Genomic DNA, 19,469 nt, shown 5'->3' with positions numbered 1-19,469 from the left:
TGCACAGACACGATGAGAGAGAGAGCAGGGAATGGGGTTAGAGATATGATGTATGCTCTCCCCGACCTCAGACACTGTGTTGTTTCAGGGTAGCGACCCCCTTCGGCACGCCAGCCCTATTCCCTGCCCGGTCCTTCCCGCCACCGGCCTTCGAGTTGGTCGAGGAGATGGTGGAGCCGGTGACGATGGAAGCCGAACGCATCGCCAACCGCCCCAACTTCAAACCGTCGTCCCCGAGGCTGGATCCCCATCATCCCCGAGTCTGCTGAGTTGTGAGGCAGCTTCCAGCGGGAGGGTGGGGAGGGGCAATTACCGGGGTGTGTATCTGAGGAGGGGGCGAAGTTTTGGTTAACGTTAACCACAATTCCTTTCCCCTCTCCCCGTCACATATTAACTATTCCCAGGCCCGGACGGCTCAATGATCTTCCCAGCACAGAAGGAGGCCATTTGGCCCATCGTGACTGTGCCATCTCCCTGCAAAAGCTGTCCAACCACTCCCACTCCCCCTCTCTGACCCCACAGCTCTGCACATTATTCCTTTTCAAGCACAGTTCCTCACCCGGCTGGGTACGTACGTTTAGGGATGGTTTCCGCGGGAATCCTGGCCGATCAGACCGTTGTGTGTTAATGCACGAGGCAGACAAGCGACAAAGTGAGACACGAACGAGAAGCAAATAAAGAGATACAGCAACAACCAGAGTCCTGATTGCCCTCAGAGCCAGGCGACAGCCAGCCCAAAACATCACTGAGCATCACAGGAAACCAGTCGGGCTGCCAAAGGGAGTGTGACTGACAGCCACACGCGAACAGACACGACACACACACATACCTGTGACTTTTTCCAAACTCCAATCGGCTGTGGAGAGGGAGAGGATCTTTCCCGCTTCCCGGCCCCTGTGAACGCAGCCCCAGGGCAGGCGGTGAGTTCGGCAGTGTTTGCGCAGTCCGCCTTCCAACCCTGACACCTGTCCCGCAACAAGAAAGAGACTGGCACAAGCTGAATTAGTAAAGATGCGTCTCTTTATGTTCTAGACGTGTGGCTGGACAGATAGACCGACAGACAGACAATCCCTGCCTCGCTCCCCGCTGGCTGACACCAGCCGCCAGCGACAGCTCACACCCACCTCCCCGTTCCCCCAGTGGGTCTGCAGGGAGACCGAGACGGGACGGGGCAGTGGGTGGGGGCTGGGAGAGGCAACAGTATAAAATAAGCCACGGGCACGTGACAAAAATGAATTTCACCTAATTAGATTGGGGGGGAGGCCGGGGGGGGGGGGAGGCCGGGGGGGGGGGGGGGCCGGGGGGGGGGAGGCCGGGGGGAGGGGACCCTCAGAGTCAGACACTCCCACAGTTGGGAGCCCGGATTTTGACACATTTCATTAGCTTCCCAGCCTGTGGTTTGCCCACTCTGCCACCAGAGGGCACTGCGGGCAGCCACAGAGGTTGTGGGTGGGGGTGGGTGGGGTGGTGGGGGGTGGGTGACAATTTAGACGTGTCCAAACTTCAGACGTGTTCAGACGTGTGCAAACAATCTCTCATCCTCGAACCGCTCAGCCTGACATACCCGGGTTCCCCACGGATCTGCCAGCCGCGACCTCCGGAAACACACATTCCTCACGGAAGCGAGCGGCGATACGGGAACCACTGGAACCCCCAAATAAAAGCAAGACGGCGGGGGGGGGGGCACAGAGCGAGAGCGACACAAACCCTCTCTCCCCCCCCTCGCATCCCCCCCGTGACTGGTATAAAGGGAAGGTGAGGCGTGCGGGGGGGCTAGGCGTTGTTGGGCTTGTTCGTGTGAGCTCCCATGCGCTGGGGGTCCTGGGAGGGGTAGTGGATGGGGCCCGGGGCCCGGAGGAAAGGTGGAGGTGGCGGAGGCATAGAGTGGAAGACTGTGGGCCCGAACCCTGCGGAGAGAGAGAGAGAGAGAGAAAGAGCGTTACACACCAACAATCAGTCAGCGCTGCTGCACTGAGCCATCTCACACCCTGGGAACAGACAGGAAGCCCACAAAACAGTCACTGCACTTTACAGTGTATTGCGTGAAGCGCTTTGAAACGTCTCGGTCCGACGGCGCACGGCTGCCGCTCGGGCACTTACCGGGTGGTGGAGGGGGTAACGAGATGTTCATCACCGTGGCCGGGGCGCTGGGCGGCAGGTTGAAGAAGTTGGGGGGAGTTTCCTCCTCCACTGAGACGGGGGGCGGCAGGACTATGAGGCAGAGAGCGAGAGAGAGTGAGTGTGAGAGAGAGTGTGAGAGAGATTGTGTGAGAGAGTGAGTGTGCGTGTGAGAGAGATAACTGTCAGAACACGTCGTTCTGGCCGTTACACAAAACGTGTGCAAATGCCCGTCAGTCAGTCTGTGTGTGTGAACGGACGGCGCGTGTGTCCTGGGTCGCGGTCTCTCGGAGCAGACCAGACCGGGACGGTTCCCGGTGAAGGGCAGACTCACCTCCTGGCAGCCCCGGCACCGGCTCCAGCTTCATCCCGACTCCGGGCTCCCGTCCTTCTCCTTCCCCCGCGCGGCCTGTGACCTGCCAGCAACAGAGCGATACTTTGTCAGGTTACACGCACATACACATCCTGACGCCCCCCACCCCCACCCCAACACACCCACTGACCCCCTCCACTTTCACCCGCACACTAACCCCCAACACACACACACACACTCAGCCCCCACCATACACACAGACTCACCCTCCCACACATACACACATTCAACCACGGACACTCTCACACCCAACCCCACCGCCCACCCACACACGTGCTCTCCCTCCCTCTGCCCTGCCGCACGCTCACCTCCCCCACTTGACGTTGAGCCGGCGGCCGTTGATGATGAGTTTGTTGAAGGATTTCTCAGCAGCGAGCTCTGCGGCCTGTCTACTGGCAAACTGTATAAAGGCACATTGCTGTCTCTGCACCACCGTGATCGACCGGACCTCCCCAAACTGGTAAAAGTGATTCCTGGGGAGAGACAGAGGGGAATCAGCAACACACCTGTGCACACACTGGCCCCTGATAGAAGCTGAAACCCTCCATTCCTTCTTCCTCGAAAACACCCTCCCTCCCTCCCTCACAGAGCAACTGCGATGATTCAAAGTCACTCAAGACTCCCACGTTAACAGAGACAAACAAACTCACAAGACAGACAGACACACTCTGAAGCGCGAAACGGTGGGGCTGCAGTGGGCGGGGTGCCGGAGAAGAGGGGGGAGGGGCTGGGAACCAGAAAGGGATGGGGTGGCGATGTGGGGCAGAAGGGGGACAGGGCTGCAGAATGGGAGGGGACACGGCTGAGAGCAAGGTGGGCGCGGATGTGGAGTGGGCAGGTCTGTGCGTGGAGCAAGAAGGCTGTGGGCTGTGGAGTTGGTGGGCCACTCACCGTAGCTCTGTCTCACAAATCTGCTCTCCGAGCCCCCCCACATACAGGGTGGTGATGCTCCTGTCCTCGGGGGGTCCAGCCGGGCATGGTGGCCGCTCGCTTCAGCAGCTTGTCAGCCACCGGGTCATTGATGCCGTAATAACGGTCCTTAATGTTCTGGTCAGCCAGAGGGTCGTCAGGGTCCGTGGGCTTCTCGTGTCTGAGCACAACAACAGAAGAATTTGCTGGACAAAAAGACAAGGTCCATCTAGTTCACCTCCCACCGTCCTGGCCGTCTCTTTCACATGTCGTGTCCCGAACCATATACTGTAGCTCCAGGTATTACTTCCTAACAGAAATCTATCTCACTTGCTTTTGAAAGAATCAATGTTCCATACGATTACTATTTGCTCAATGAACTAGCGTTTCCCCAGATTTGTATTGAATTTTTCCCCCTTCGACCGCAGCAGCAAAACAACAACAAGAATTCCATTTATAAAGCGCCTTTCACGTCAGGAGGACGTCCCAAGGCACTGAAAGAAACGATGGATCACAGGTTAACCCCAGCACGGGCTTGGAGTACCGCAAGGTTCCTGCCCACCGGGGGGTGGGGTGGGGGGAGCACTGTGGCTGTGTTTACCTGTAGGGACACTCCTCTCCTCTCTTGCACTCGCCTTTGACCCAGAAGGAGCAGATGTGGGGGCGGTTACGCTTGTAGTAAGGGGTGGTACGAGCCAGCTTCAGCAGCATGTCACTGGAGCTGGTGGCCTTGCCCAGCGCCCCCACTGGCCTCGTCCCATCAGAGCCCTGGATCTGCAGACAACAACCAGCTCAGCACAGGAACCACACAGGCAGAACAACACCTACCTCCCCACATCACAGGCGGAAACAATAGCCACGCCCCCCTCACCCCACCACACAAACTACAGGCAGAACAACTCCCCACACACACACACAGTACAGACGAAAACACCCTTTCCTCTCCCCCCCACCTCACCAGCAGAACCAACAACCTTCTCACACACCCGGTCACTGTGTCCCCGTTAACCAGTTGTGGTCACCTCAACCACTGAACTGTGCCTCGCCCTTTTCTTTGTTCTACACAGCGAGGAAATGAGCAAGAAGCTATTGCCCCCCCTCCACCCCCCCCACCCCCCCCTACCCCCACACCAACTTCCTGATGACAATGGAGAGGCTGAGGAGCCCCCACATCAGCACAACACACCATCCACACAGCGACCGACAGCCCACACCTGGTGACAGATACCGTTCCTGAGTGTTTGTCTCCTGCACCGGAAATGTTTACCCTAATGTGGAACTTTCACCTCCTCTCTCTCCCTCTCGACCTGTTTTTTTCTCTACCTCCCTGTCTCTTTCTCCCTTCCCATCTCTCTCTCTCTCATCCTTTTTCTCTCTCTATCCTCTTATCTCTCCCTGTCTGCCTTCCCATCTCTCTCTCTCTCTCTCTCGCAATCTCTCCCCACAGTGGAGGCAGTGCCTGGGAGTTGCTGTTATCACCGTTCTCTCTCACTCGCTCTCTGGTTTCTGTCTAACGCACCTCAACACACAATAAACCCTGAAACCCCGTTACTGCTGCTCTTTGCTGTGTGTCAGGTGCCTGCTTTGCCCTGCTCTCTCTCTCTTTTCTCTATCTCTCCCTCTCTCTGACGCTCTGTGTCAGCTGCTCAGTTGTCAGTAGAGATGGTGAGGTTTCCTGTACGCACGTCCCAGCCTGGTTCCTCTTCTCACTTCACTGGTTTCACTTCTGTAGCTAAAAGCTCGTCTCTGGTTCCTGTCAGAAGTACAGACCAGACTGAGGAACTTGACACGTAATAATAATAAGCCTTGCATTTCATACAAGCACTTTATCACAACCGTATCAATAGCCTACTCCTGTTTCTATATCTCGGAGATGTCTCGAAGCACTTCACAAAATAGACTGCAGACAGACGGATAGAGATAGATAGACACACGGAGAGAGAGACAGAAATAGGTGGGGGTGGAAGAAAGAATGAGAGAAAGAGAAGTAAAGACTTGCGGTCCAATTGTCGTGACTTATTCATGAGTCAATGCGGCAGCCAGTGGAGTGAGTGCAGTGTGAGTAGAAGAGGAATTGTGTAAAAGAGGAAATCTCAGCTCATGGTCTCCCCCAGAGCCAGTGCGTTTCACACCGGGGGAGGAGAACCCCACAGCCAGCAACCAGGGCTGCTCCTTCACTACAGTGAGGGGGTGGGGAGCTGTGGAGCCCAAGCCTCAACTCTCCCAAAATCCTGGCCGCATTCACTGGGAATGCTGACTGCCTCCTCCCGAGCCTGGGGAGTGCTGAGAGCTTCACACTGCTCCCCCTCTCCCTTCCCACCTCCACCGAGGTGAAATGAGACCAACTCCAATAATAATGACCTTGCATTTGATACAGTGCCTTATCACGTTGTTGAAACGCTTCCCGGGATATATTGTAAAGTGGAGAAGTGACTGTATTTTTTGGGCAAATGATTTGACCAGATACTCACCCACCCACACACCCCCACACCCCACAACAGATTGAAGTGAAGAAGACTCTTTGGTCTATTTGATCTCATTCCCCCCCACCACCACCCACCCCTTTTTCTGTGACAAAGCAACATCCAGTATTGGCCTCACAGTCAGGATGATGGGGAATGACTGGTTAATGGGGACACAGTGACCGGGACTGGTTAATGGGGACACAGTGACCGGGACTGGTTAGCGCAGTGACACACTGGGGGACGGTTTCAAACTTGGGGAACACGTTGACGGCACAGTGTTCCGGGACCTTCTAGTCTTCGCCTCCACACAGCGTGAGCAGGACCCGGGAGTAGTCGCCCGAGCAGTCTCCCTGGGGGACAAAAGACACCGATTAAACCCGGTCTCCGAATTCCCACCCAAAGAACGTTCCGGAACTGCGTGGGCAGTGACGAGACTCACCTCGATGCAGGCGTGGAGCGAGATGTCAAACATGTCCTTAAACTCCTTGCGGATGTTCAGTAAATCAATCTCGCTTCGGGACACCATAATCCGGATAAGGGTCTTGTCATCCGTCCCAGCGCCCTAATAACAAACAATATCAGTAATAATTAATAATAATCAATTAATCAATCAGTAATGATCAATTATCAAGCGATATCAATGGCAAGCTGCGTGGGTTTAGCTGGTTAGACTCCAGCAGATACCCCAACGCACATTCTGGACTCCCTCCCAAGCCTTGGCTTTTGCCAACTTGCGCCTCATACTATCTGGAATTAGGTAAGCAGGATGCATCCCTCCAGGGAGAGAGAGGGAGAGAGAGAGCTTCCCATTCCAACAACCATTCCATGTCAGCGCCTTGGGACGTCCTCCTGACGTGAAAGGCGCTTTATAAATGGAATCTTGTTGTTGTTGTTGTTGTTGTAGATGGGATGCCTGGAATTCTCAGCTTGGGTTTGGAGACCCTCGAGCAACGGTGATGGGTTTCCGCACATGTCAGACACCCGGCTGACCCCCCAAAAATCAGTTAACAATAATCATTTCCTCTTGAGTGGTTTGGTTAATTTTGGGGGGAAAAAGAATCCCTGGACCGGCTCCTCCGCCCCGAAGGGACACTCTAACACTGCCCCCCACTGGCTGAGAGGTGAACTGAGCCTGAATCCACACAGGCTGAGAAATTACCTTCATTGACTTGTACAAGCGATCAGCAAAGAACACTGGTTTATTCTTAATACAACGGACTAGAGAGAGAGAGAGAGAGAGAGAGAGGTCAGCACGTTAATCCCTGCGTTGATCTTACACCCAAGTGTAGTGACTGTGTATTTGTGGGGAATGTTGACCAGGACACCAGGAGAGAGTAACTCCTTCCTCCTTACCAAGTGTCAGGAGATCATGGACATGCAGACGTGGTTTTAAGTCTTGTTGGCGCCCGTCATAGTATGTCGCTGCCCCCCACTCCCACTCCCCGTGCCCCTCCCCACCCCCCCACCCACAGTGACTCACCGATGGCGTACAGAGAGTTCCTCAGGTCCCCGGAGATGTCGTTCCTGATGGTTTGCTCGATGTCGCGGTTGGTTAGTTTAATGTAATCCTGAAACACTGAACGTGGGAAAGAGTCGGTCACTGAGGCAATCGCGACACCCCACTCCTACCCCCCATCACCGACCAGACAGGGGCTACAATGAGAGACTGACCCATCTACCCGCACGTACCTCCCCCTTCCCCCACACGTATCTTGTCATTCCCCTCCCACCCCCACATACACACACATACCTCCCCATCTCCCACTCCCCCCCAACCACACACACACACACACGTACCTCTCTTGAGGTGGGGGAAGCTCCTGGTGCACAGAACACTGATAAACTTTGATTCCATTGAATCGGAGTCGTCATCACCAGCTCCAGACAGCACCTGAGAGAGGTGAAAGAGATGGTGAGAGAGAGAGAGACATAGAGAGAGAGAGAGAGAGAGAGAGACACAGAGATGTCAGCTCAGTGTCAGCAGCTTCACTGCTCTCAGTATCACACCACATCAGCCCACTCGCTCCCCCTGGAGATTCCCGCTTCCCTCGTTCCGTCTTCCCGCTCTCAGTGTGGTTCCATTACCTTTGCGTCCTCCATGGCTCGGGTCAGGTCAGCGTCCCCCTCCTCACGGTTCCCCTGAGGCGAAGAGGCACAGTGAGAAACTATCGCCGGGGCGCAGGGGGTCCGAGGGCAAAGCTGGCGGGGGGGTGATTGTGTGGGATGGGGGGGAATCAACGTCGCTGGGGGCGTGGGGGGGGCGCGGACATGGTGGCCTGGGGGTGGCTAAGTGGTAACCACACACTGTGGTGGGAGGGGAGGTGGGGGGCTGTACCTGCACCAGGGAGACCAAGAGCCGCTGGAAGTGACCGGACGTGTCGGACTCGATGTCCTCCTCCAGGCTTCGGTGATAGCCTGCGGGGGAGAGAGAGAGAGAGAGAGAGGGGGCTGTGTCACTCTAACACCTCTCGCTCTCACTGGTAAAGCCTCCGATCAGCCCCGGCCACTCACCCTCTGTATACGCCTCTCTGAGCCGGTTTATCTCCGTGTTGGTTTTCGTGGTGAGGATTTCGATCAACGCCCGCTCGTCAGTGCCCACACCCTGCACAACAACAACAACGTTCATTTATATAGGCCCCCCCCCACGCAGGGTAGGGGCTCACAGCATTTGAAACACACACACACTGCCGGTAGCTGCCCCACCCCAGCCTCGCCTTGGAGTTGAGGTACAGATCAGCCATGATCTAATAGAATAGCGTAACAGGCTCGGGGGCTGAATGGCCTCCTCCTGTGCCTATGTTCCTATCCCTGACCCCACCCCCCACCACCCCCGCCGCGTGTCTCTCACCTCGATGGCTTTACGCAGTTGCTTGGCGTCAAACTGCTCTGGTGGCATCATCAGTGCCAGGATCACTCGCCCTAAGTTTCCGCCCAACTCAGATTTCAGGTCCGCCATCAGGTCCTACAGCAGACAGACATCACGTCAACAACATTACCCCAATCCCACCTCCTGTCCTGACTGCTGGGTAAACAGAGGCACTTGTGTGTGTGTGTGTGTGTGTGTGCGCGCGTGTGCACATGTGTGTATGTGTGTGTGGAGTAAGGAAACTCGCCTAAGGTTTCACACTGTCCCGCCCGGGAATCAAACCCGGGGCCTCTAACTACTGAGCTACAGGATGTCACAGAGGGGAACGGAAGGTTCCCCCGGGGAGGGGAGGGGAGGCTGTGTGGGGTGTACGTGCTGTCGAGTTTATGTGACTTGTTATTGAGAGCCTTGGTGACGTACCCGGCCGAGCTGGGACTTGAATTGCTGCCTGAGCTGCTGCCGCTGGGCATTGCTCCTCCGCGTCACGATGTCAATAATGGTGTCTTCATCTGTGCCTGAAACAGTGGCTGGGACCAGTGGGAGGCCCCGAGAGAGTCAGAGTGACAGCAGAGTGACCGCTTCTCCGCTCCCCACCATTCCCCCCCATATCTTTTATCTCCCCCCCAACCCCCACTGCTGCCCACTCACCGAACCCCTTCATGGCTTTGCGAAGAGCCTTGACGTCCACTTCAGGCTGGAAACCCACAGCGTCTCGTACCGTCCCCTTCATCTGTCAGACAGACGAAGAGATGTCGCTGAACCGTAAGCTGGTTTTCAATGTGTCAAACGGCGGGGGGCGCATTCAGGGCAGCGGAGGTATGGTGGGTGGTGGGGGGGTGGTGGGGGGCTCAGGGACACACACGCTCACACACACACACCTACCTGCACTTGCATGGAGGCGCTGAGCTCCCATGTCTGATAGGCGAACTGTGCTGCTTCCGGGAAGAACTCACCAGCGACACTGCAACATGCAGAACGTGTGTCAGCCAGAGTGAGCCCCCCCCACCCCCCCCCCACATACACTGCACGCCCCCACCCCCCGACAAACACACACTGCCCCCCCCACCCCGACAAACACACACACACACACACAGCCCCCCCAGACTCACTTGTCATCGCCCCCGCACAGCCTGAGAAGGGCTCTCTTGTACACACCGGAGGTGTCACCCTGAAAGCAGAGGAGAGACGGTGGCTGTGATGTGAGCGTGGGGGATAATTAGCACAGCACACGCACCGTGCTGCCGCTCGGCTGGTGCTCACTCACCCGGATGGTCTGGTACAGAGACTCCTCGTACTTGTTGCGAAATTCCTCCCGGATATCCAGCATGTCCAGCTCACTCCGCGACACCATGATACGGATCAGCGTGTTGTCACAGGTCCCCATTCCCTGAGGAGACAGACAGACACACACACACATACCCACACACAGTGACAGACAGACACACACACACACACACACACAGTGACACACACACACACACACACACACACAGAGTCACAGCGGAAACGATCGGAGATTTGAACAAAACCCCAAACAAACTGCTGTACCCACAACCTCCCGATCCCGAGAGGACACTCGCAGCGACTGAGCCAGGCTGAGGGCGAGACTGACAGCAAATGTATTAAAGCATTAAACCCCTTAACTCCCCCCCCCATCCCCACCCCCCACATCTGCACCCCCACCCCCCCCCCACCTGCACCCCCATCCCACGCACCTGCATCGCTTTGTACAGTCTTTTGGCAAAATATTCCGGAGTGTTCCGTACACACCTCACTGTGGAAAGAGAATCAGACGGAACGTAAGTTGGAGCCCGGGAGGGGGGGGCGGGCGGGGGGTTGGACCTGGAGTGGGGACGGGGAATGGGGTTATACGTACCCACCGCCAGCATCAGCTTCTCGAAGTCCCCGGACAGCTCCCCACACAGACTCTCCTCAATGTCCTTCCCAGCAATCTGACTGTACTCATCAAACACTGAGACAGAGAGCAGAGACATTTCAGTGTCACACACACTCACACTTATACACACACACACACACACACAGTGACAGACACACACACACACACTGTGACAGACACACACACACTAACACACACACACACACTGTGACAGACACACAAACACACACACACACACAGTGATACACACAGTGATAGACTCATCCAAACATTGATGGATAGATACAAACTCATAAACTCTCACAGACAGACTTGCACACATTAACACACATCCACTCACACACACTCACACAATCACATACAGACAGTGACACACACACACACAGATGGGGGGGTGGGGGCGGGGGGGTGAGGGTGAGGTTGTACCGAGCTGGAGGTGCTGTTTGCTGCGGTTGCCAAGGATGGTGATGAAGGTGCTCTCCTCTGTGCCCCACTGCTCCTCCCCCGCCTCGAACAGCTCCTACAATCATAGTGAGACGTCAGCCTGGCCTGTCCCCCCCCCCCCCCCCCACCCCCACACTCACACTCACATGCACACTCACACTCACACACCTTTGCATCTTCTGCCACCTGGTGCTCACTGACCACATCGTCTTCCTCACGGGTCCCCTGTGGACAAGACACAGGGTCAGCGCCACGCAAACAGGTCCCCCATTTCCCCTTCCCACCTCCTGCCCCACCACCGCCCATTCCCACCCCCACCCCATTCCCCACCCCCACAACCACCCATTCCCCACCCCCACCAACCCCACCCCATTCCCCACCCCCACCACGCCCATTCCCCACCCCCACGCCCACCACTGCCCATTCCCCACCCCACCGCCCACCACTGCCCACTCCCCACCCCCACCACTTCCCGCTCCTCACCTGAAGCAGAACAACACACATCTTCTTGAAATGTTGCGCGGTATCAGCAACAATGTCAGCCTCCAGATCCGACTCATATACTGTCAACGAGAGAGAGAGACAGAGAAAGGGGGAGAGACACACACACATACACACACACACAGAGGGAGAGTGAAACACAGACAGACAGACAGACAGACAGAGACACAGAGAGACAGAGTTACAGCATTTCATCACATGGGAATCTCTCAGAAGAGTTTGACGGTGAAATGTAGAGACTGTGCATTTTGTGGTCAAACAGCGCAGTAGTCCTGCACACAGCGAGGGGTCAGACAGACAGACAGACAGACAGGTGTGTGGTGATTGCCCACAGACGGTTGGCCAGTCACTGGGAGATGTTGTTGGTTCTTTCACCGCGGTGCCCACGCTACATGCTACGCGACCGCTGTCGAGCGCGGAGAAGCTCACCCTCGTTGTAGGCGGAGACCAGCTGGTGTATTTGGCTGTTGGTCCTGGATGCCAGGATCTCAATCAGGCACTTCTCATCCGTCCCCATCCCCTGTCACACAGCGAGAGAGAGGGAGTGAGGGAGGGAGAGAGGGAGGGAGAGAGGGAGGGAGTGAGAGAGGGAGAGGTCAGGCCAGGGGTGGGGAATGCAGACACATTGCCTCAGTCAGTAACGGTGTGGGGTGAGGGGGCTGTTAAGAGGTGTCTCGAGGTTAAGGGGGAGGGGGGAAGGGGGGAAACTTACCTCAATGGCGTCTCTCAGCTCTTTGGCGTCGTACACGGCCGGCGGCTTCATCAGCCCCACGATCAGCCGCTCGAACTTCCCCGTCAGCTCGTACTTCAGGTCATCAATCAGGTCCTGTCAGTGAGGGACACACCGTCACCCAGTGCTGGGCAGAGGGTAACATAACATGTAGGAGCAGGAGGAGGCCATTCGGCCCTCCGAGCTTCTGCCCCGCCATTCAATCGTGGCTGATCTTCTAATCTAACTCCAGCTAATAACCTGACCCTGCCTTACCCCCATATCGACCCCCCTCTCCCATATCACCCCCCCCCCCAACGCCTTATCCCCATATCCCTTAATCCCTTTTGCAATAAGAAATCTATGTATCTCAGTCTTGAATATGTTCAAGGACTGAGCGTCAACAGCCCTTTGGGGTAGTGAGTTCCATACATTCACTGCCCTTTGAGTGAAGAAGTTCTTCCTCAACTCAGTGTGAAAGGGCTGTCTCTGATTTTAAGGTTGTGACCCCTGGTTTTAGTTTCTCTGACCGGGGGAAACAATCTCCCACTATCTACTCTATGCCCTTTGATGATCTTATAGGTTTCTATAAGATCCCCTCCAATTGTTCTATATTCCGGAGCTTAGCTCTGCCCGGCATCACCAACTACAGCTCGGCACCACAAACCCAACCACCCCCCCCCCCCCCAAGCCGTGCCCTGTCACCATGAAGTGACTGTCGGTGTAGAGACCGCAGGCGGCACCCAGTGATGGCTTACCCTCCCGAAGAGCGTCTTGTAGCTGATGAGGATCTTCTGGCGTTGGTTGTTGGACCTGGATGTCAACAGCTCCAAGATGGCCTCCTTGTCACTGCCTGTTGGGAATGGCAGCAACAACAACTTGTATTTATACAGCGCCCCCTCACATAGGGTAGCGTCCTAGAGATCTTAAGCGATTAATTAACGGACAGCGATTAACTATCGTTTAGCAGCCAGTTACGATGTGCTTAAGGCTCAGAGCGGGCGGGGGAAGTTGGTGGATTTCCGTGCTCACACCCGCCATTCACAGGGCCATTCCTCACCAAATCCTTTCATCGCTTGATACAAATTCTCCGCATCCTGATTGGCGTCAAAATTCGGGAACGCTTTAATGGAACCTCTGTATCCAGGCCTTGCTCCCTGTGAGAGGATTTACACACAGTTACAGACTCCCAGGATCCCGGGAATCCAGAGCTCTCTAACCCCATTCCCTGCTCTCTTTCTCTCTTCCCCATCGTGTCGGTGCTGGGGCTCGCTCCCCCACTGGAGCTCTCTACTCTAACCCCATTACCTGGTCTCTCTCTCTCTCCCCATCGTGTCTGTGCTGGGGCTCGCTCCCCCACTGGAGCTCTCTACTCTAACCCCATCCCCTGCTCTCTCTCTCTCCCCATCGTGTCTGTGCTGGGGCTCGCGCCCCCACTGGAGCTCTCTACTCTAACCCCATTCCCTGGTCTCTCTCTCTCTCCCCATCGTGTCTGTGCTGGGGCTCGCGCCCACTGGAGCTCTCTACTCTAACCCCATTCCCTTCATCCATTTAAGGAGAGGTTAAAATTCCAGTATTCCTAAAAACTTTCCATTGCTGTGTGAGGAGCCGGAAAAGATGGGCTCGGACGCTAATCACAACACAAGGTTACACACTGCAGCACGGGCCAGGCAGATTGGTGCAGTGGGTGGGTCTGAGACAGAGAGAAAGCTCTCCCCCCTCCCCAGCACCTGTCAGATCTTCTTACGGACATTCCTTATGGGAAGCTGTGTGTAATCCAGGCTCTCCCCCCGCACACTGATTCCCGGCAGCTGCTGCCTGAGGTTATAAATAGCCTCTCACCGGGCCCACATACCCTTATATATAACAGCCGCCAGCGGTGAGGGGGGAGGCTGGGGTCTTAAACGGCCGTAACACCTCATCCGTGTTATTAGCTACCCCTCCCTCAGCCACGCCACCCCACACACACACACACACCCCACACACAGATGCACATACACACACACAGACACATGGACACCCAGACACACATAGACAGACACACACACACAGACACACTACTATGGTACCCTCCCCACCATGAGTCAGCTCCGCCAGCAGTGACAATTAGCAGACGAGCTGGGTTTCGAACAGTATAAAATGAGCCATATTAGGTTGGGTTGAAGAGATTTACACACCCCGAAATCTAAACACAGTCCTGATCCAAACACTCTGCAAGTCATCTCCATGTTATGCACAGAGTCAGGCTGTTGGGTGGTGGGGGGAAGAGGGGGAGATACTGCTCACCCTTGTGTGGTGGTGGTGGTCGATGGGGGAGTAGCCCATTGAGGAGCGAGCGAGGTGGGGGAGGGCAGCAGACCAGCCTGGCAAGAGTCAGTCATCTGCTGCCCAGAAATTGTGGCTTCCACAACCCCACACCCACCACTCCCCACCCTCCAATTTGTGATCCAGGCTGCACTCGGGGTGGGGGGGTGGCGGTGGGGGAGAGTAGGCAGATTGTGTCAGCAAATTCTAGAAGGAATGCGGCAGCAAGCGGGGAGGAAAGGGAGAGAGCGCTTTTGGACGTCCTCTTGAGATGGTAAGCGCTATACAGATGTAATTGGTTGTTGAGTGATGCCTGGGGGGAGTGGGCAATGGGGGAGGGAGGGTGGGGGGGTCGCTGGCCTTTCACACCAGGGCCGCTCTCACACTCTCTGGTCGCTTACCTTGCCTTTGGCCGACATCTTTCACCGGAATGGAGAAGGGATTGTACTGTGAGTGGGAACAATCTGCCGGAAAAGTAAAATAAAGCGTTTGAATTATTTACGCAGCTTCATAAAGGCTGTGAGTGAGAACGCCTGGGGTGGGGGCGGTGGGGGGGGGAGATCACCAGAGCAATGCCTGGGCTCACATCACACTGATATTCCCACTGCTCATTAAACGGTACTTTATCCTTCAATATCTAATTTCGCCCCCACCCCCGCCAGCCAGGGGCAGGTTATAGCACAAGGGTCTGGTGTATCTCAACCCAGAATGTCATCGTTAACAGGAATCGGATTAGTGACTGACAAACCATATCAAAGATACACAGACAGCATGTTGCTGGGATTAGAGTTGAGAGCTCCAGTGGGGGAAGCAAACAACAATAACAACAACAAAATGACGCGTAAAGCGCCTTTCACGGCGGGAGGACATCCCGAGGCGCTGAACAGTCAGTGTTTCAGACCCGAGATGGGGGGGTCGGGATTGGGAAAGCTGGAGGGTGATCTAAGGCACGGTTGAAGAGGAGGGTCTTGAGATGGGTCTAGAAGGAGGCAAGGGAGGGGGCGGGTTGGAGGGACTGTGGGGTGAAGTTCCAGAGGGTGATGGCAGAGTAGCTGGACACCCTGGGGAGAGCGCAGGTAATGGGATTAGAGTAGAGCGCTCCAGTGGCGGAGCGAGCACCAGCAAGCAGTGTCTTTAACACTGAGACATCGCTAAGCGCTCCACAGGGAATCACTGTCAATTGTTAGTGACTGTTAGTGACTGTGTACATGTGTGTGCTCGTGCGTGCGTATATGTGTGTGTGTGTGTGTGTGTGTGTGCGCGCGCGTTTATTTGTGTGTGTGTGCGTGCGTGTGTGTAAGCAGATTTGGCAGCCAATTTGCCACAAGGTCAGAGTGAATTATTGATGAATCTGTGGGTTTGTCGGCCTGGACACCGGGCGGGTGAGAGAGAGAGAGAGACTCCCTTCTCTTTTCCAGTCACAAAGCAAGATCTTTAACATCCGCCTCGAGAGGGAGACTGACATCTCCTGTGCATTTCATTATAACCCAACGTGCAGCAGTTGCTAAACTGCAGCATCCAACGGGGCTGTTCCTGCGCCAATGCAGCGCCAATGCAGCACCAATGCAGGTGGGATGCAGAATGAAATGCGGCAATGATGATCAATCGATCGCATTATCTGCCCGGCTGTCAATAGGATGATGGAGGGGTGTTTAAGACAATTCGCTGCGTTTTCAGCAAACCTCACAGCAGTGAGGCGACACAGCTTAGTAACTAACAGTCACTACACTTGGCAACATTGACTCTGGGCTCAGTCAAGGCGGGGCAGGGAGGGAGACAGAACAACTTGTATTGATACCTTCAACCTTCTCGCAAGACAGTGTTTTGAATCGCAGGCTCCCGCACCCGACTGCTATTGAAATTCCCCCTCTCCACCCCCACACCACTACCCCACAGGCAAATCCCCAGACATCACCCACCCACCAACAACAGGTTCTCAGTGTGGTGGGTGGGTGGGGGGGGAGGTAGAATAGGGATAAAGGTACCCAGAGAATCCTGCCCCTCCCCACAAAATACAGTCACTACACTTTACAGTATATCCTGAGAAGCGCTTTGAGACATCTCGACGGCGTGATAAGGCGCTGTGTCAAATGGAAGGATTATTATTATTATTGTTGCTCACATAAGCCCACATTGCTCAGGGCTTCAGTGTGGGGTGATGGTGGGGGGGAGGCAATAAAGGGTCAGACAGCATCTCCCCCCACCCCACCCCACACCGCCCACACCGAGGGGAGAGAGTGAATATCGCAAACTCAGCCTTTTTTTAAGGAAAAAAACTTTACAATTACAAAAAAAAGTTTTTTGTCGTTGTATTGACAGAAAAAAAACGTTTTTTTGAATCGGGTTTTTACATTTGTCTTTTACAAAATCGTTTTTTTTCGCCGCCTTCACAAAATGTGAGGATTGATACGTCAGGTCAGAGAACTTGGAATAAATCAAATTCCAAAGCAGCTTCGAAACCCCACAAAAAAAAAACACTTCGGACAGACACACAGATACACACAGACAGACAGACAGACACACACACACAGACAGACACACAGACAGATACTCAAAGACAGACACACACAGACACACACAAACAGACACAGACAGACAGGTACACAGATAGAGGGTCAATTAATTTGAATGAATGAATGACACACAAACACATTAATTTGAATGCAATACTAATAGGTTTGGAGCTGCGCCTCGGGCTGGGGGGGGGGGGGGGGGGGCTGGGGGGGGGGCTGGGGATGGGGGGCTGGGGGGGTGGGGATGGGGGGGGGCTGGGGATGGGGGGGGCTGGGCTGGGGATGGGGGGGGTGGGCTGGGGATGGGGGCTGGGGGGGGTGGGGATGGGGATGGGGGCTGGGGATGGGGGGATGGGGATAGGGGCTGGGGATGGGGGGCTGGGGATGGGGATGGGCGGGGGGGGACTCCGGGGCTGAGCACCGAACGAGAAGAAATACTGAACGGTTCGTCCAATAAAACGAACGATAGATTATTAGATATAAAAATAAAATCGGTGTCGTGGAATATACTCACAACAAAATAAGTGATGTGAGGATTACACTCACAGTGTGTGACTCAGTCTCTGTCTCTGAGGTTTTGGTCCCTGTGTCAGGTTCAGTCTCTGCTCCTTCGCTGTCTCAGTCCGTGTGTGGCTCAGCCTCTGTCCCTGGTCCTCTCCTCTCTCCTCCTCTCCACTCTCTCTCAGTCTCTCTCCCTCTCCTCCTCTCCTCTCTCCTCCCTCTCTCTCTCAGTCTCTCCTCCCTCTCCACCCTCCCTCTCCTCTCTCCTCCCTCCCCCCTCTCTCCTCCCTCCCTCCTCCCTCTCCCCCCTCTCCTCCCTTTGCCTCCCACAGCCCCAGTAAACCATAGCCCTGACGTCACGCCCCCTCTCCGGATGATGATATTAATTAAATTTGCAAAAAGTTTTGCTTCAACTTTCCTTCCAACTTCCAAACTGTTTTTCCTGATTTGGCTCCGGAGCGGTTCTCTCTGAGCCATCGGGAAAGTGGCTCTTTTTTAGTCTCTCCATCCATCAAACTCACAGACACACTCACACACACAGACACACACACACACATTCACACTCACACACACACACAGGGTGGGTGGGGGAAGATTTGGTCACTCCAACCCGCAGGAACTCCTCTCCGACCTGATCCATTTCCGGAGCGCGCTTCCGCGGGGCCACAGGGCTTTGTAAAAGTATTCCTTATTGGAAGAATTCCCAATTGGAAAGGAACAATTTCAGTGAGTGACTGACACACAGACGCACGGACACACAGTCCTCTCGCTCCAGCTGTCTGTCCGTCTGTCCGTCCGTCTGTCACTTTTAACTGCTGCTGGCTCCCCATTCTCAAACACTCGCCCTGTGTGATCGACCCCAGACTGTGAGCGTCAGTCAGCAGAGAATCGGGGGCAATGATCACAGTCGGGATCCTATCCTCAATCCCCCGACACACTCGAGGGGGGTGGAGTGCATTTTGATTTACAGACGGCAGCAAGGTTACAATCAGCCTCAGTACCGCTGGGCGAGAGCGCTGCCCACTCTCTCCCTCTACCCTCCCAAGACCCCTACCTCCTCCTCCCCCAGACTCCTCCCGGCCCCCTGGACCACGAGAGACCGGGATCGAAGGCCACGATTCCCCAGATCTTTCCCCCCCCCCCCCCAGCCCTCGCTCACTGAGCAGCCTCATAACGACATAAGAATTTGCTGGAAGATAGAAGGCCAAGGTCCATCCAGTTCACCTTCCACCATCCTGGCAATCGCTCGACACGTTGCCTCACGTGGGGCGGGTTGAGGGGTTGGGGGGGGGTGTTGGGGGGAAGCCAAGGGCAAAGGGAAAAGATGACATTAGCAAGAGGAGAAAAATACTTTTGAGATGAAGGCAGAATGTGGTTTAACGCTCTTACCCGTTAGCGGCTGAGCTGAGGTTCCTGTGGGTTTACGGTGATCAACTCCGGTTCGGCTCAGTGTTCCCGAGAGTAAAGCTGGGATTTAATGTGGAGGCGGATGGAATCTCTGCAATGGTGGTTCTGCCCCCTCCTCCCTCCCCCCTGTGCTATTTATACAGTGTCAGCATTCCTCACCCACTGCCAGAATCTCTCACTCTCTCTCTTTCTTCGTGTCATCAGGCCTCCTGTCTGCAAGTGTTCAGCCCAGACAGACTCACAAAGTCATGGATCTCAGCACAGGATCAGCTCACTCCCCCCTTCGTGCCTGTGCTGGGGCTCGCTCCCCCACTGGAGCTCTCTGCTCTAACCCCATTCCCGGCTCTATTCTTGTCCTCTTTAATTTCTCCTCTCAAATGACATTGGGGCATCACCGAGTTGCTGGACAGAGTGACTTTGGCTGGCACGTCATTTAAGAAACGGCCTGACACTGGGAGGGGA

General features: G+C 55.3%; 1 protein-coding gene across 1 annotated transcript in view; it reads right to left on the bottom strand.

Moving 5' to 3' along the window:
• LOC103188245 overlaps positions 1–19,150 on the bottom strand; it is a 30,295-nt gene extending 11,145 nt beyond the window's left edge. Inside the window, 33 exon segments of the mRNA XM_042340109.1 lie at positions 830–965; positions 1,780–1,907; positions 2,101–2,211; positions 2,453–2,534; positions 2,814–2,964; positions 3,399–3,581; positions 4,002–4,174; positions 4,587–4,648; positions 6,167–6,215; positions 6,305–6,427; positions 7,025–7,083; positions 7,346–7,441; positions 7,663–7,756; positions 7,951–8,004; positions 8,201–8,280; positions 8,377–8,467; positions 8,714–8,827; positions 9,152–9,246; positions 9,380–9,461; positions 9,614–9,692; positions 9,841–9,899; positions 9,996–10,118; positions 10,447–10,505; positions 10,608–10,703; positions 11,055–11,148; positions 11,241–11,297; positions 11,556–11,635; positions 12,003–12,093; positions 12,286–12,399; positions 13,041–13,135; positions 13,343–13,439; positions 14,988–15,050; positions 18,990–19,150. Of these exon segments, the coding sequence (XP_042196043.1) occupies positions 830–965; positions 1,780–1,907; positions 2,101–2,211; positions 2,453–2,534; positions 2,814–2,964; positions 3,399–3,581; positions 4,002–4,174; positions 4,587–4,648; positions 6,167–6,215; positions 6,305–6,427; positions 7,025–7,083; positions 7,346–7,441; positions 7,663–7,756; positions 7,951–8,004; positions 8,201–8,280; positions 8,377–8,467; positions 8,714–8,827; positions 9,152–9,246; positions 9,380–9,461; positions 9,614–9,692; positions 9,841–9,899; positions 9,996–10,118; positions 10,447–10,505; positions 10,608–10,703; positions 11,055–11,148; positions 11,241–11,297; positions 11,556–11,635; positions 12,003–12,093; positions 12,286–12,399; positions 13,041–13,135; positions 13,343–13,439; positions 14,988–15,005 (3,025 nt within the window). The 5' untranslated portion in view covers positions 15,006–15,050; positions 18,990–19,150.
• Between the last annotated feature and the right edge of the window lie 319 nt (positions 19,151–19,469).

The sequence above is a fragment of the Callorhinchus milii genome, unplaced genomic scaffold (assembly GCF_018977255.1).
Source record: "Callorhinchus milii isolate IMCB2004 unplaced genomic scaffold, IMCB_Cmil_1.0 Scaffold13, whole genome shotgun sequence".
NCBI classification, from domain to species: Eukaryota; Metazoa; Chordata; class Chondrichthyes; order Chimaeriformes; family Callorhinchidae; genus Callorhinchus; species Callorhinchus milii.
Note: the sequence above shows the minus strand (reverse complement) of the source record. Positions and strands in the feature narration are given on the sequence as shown.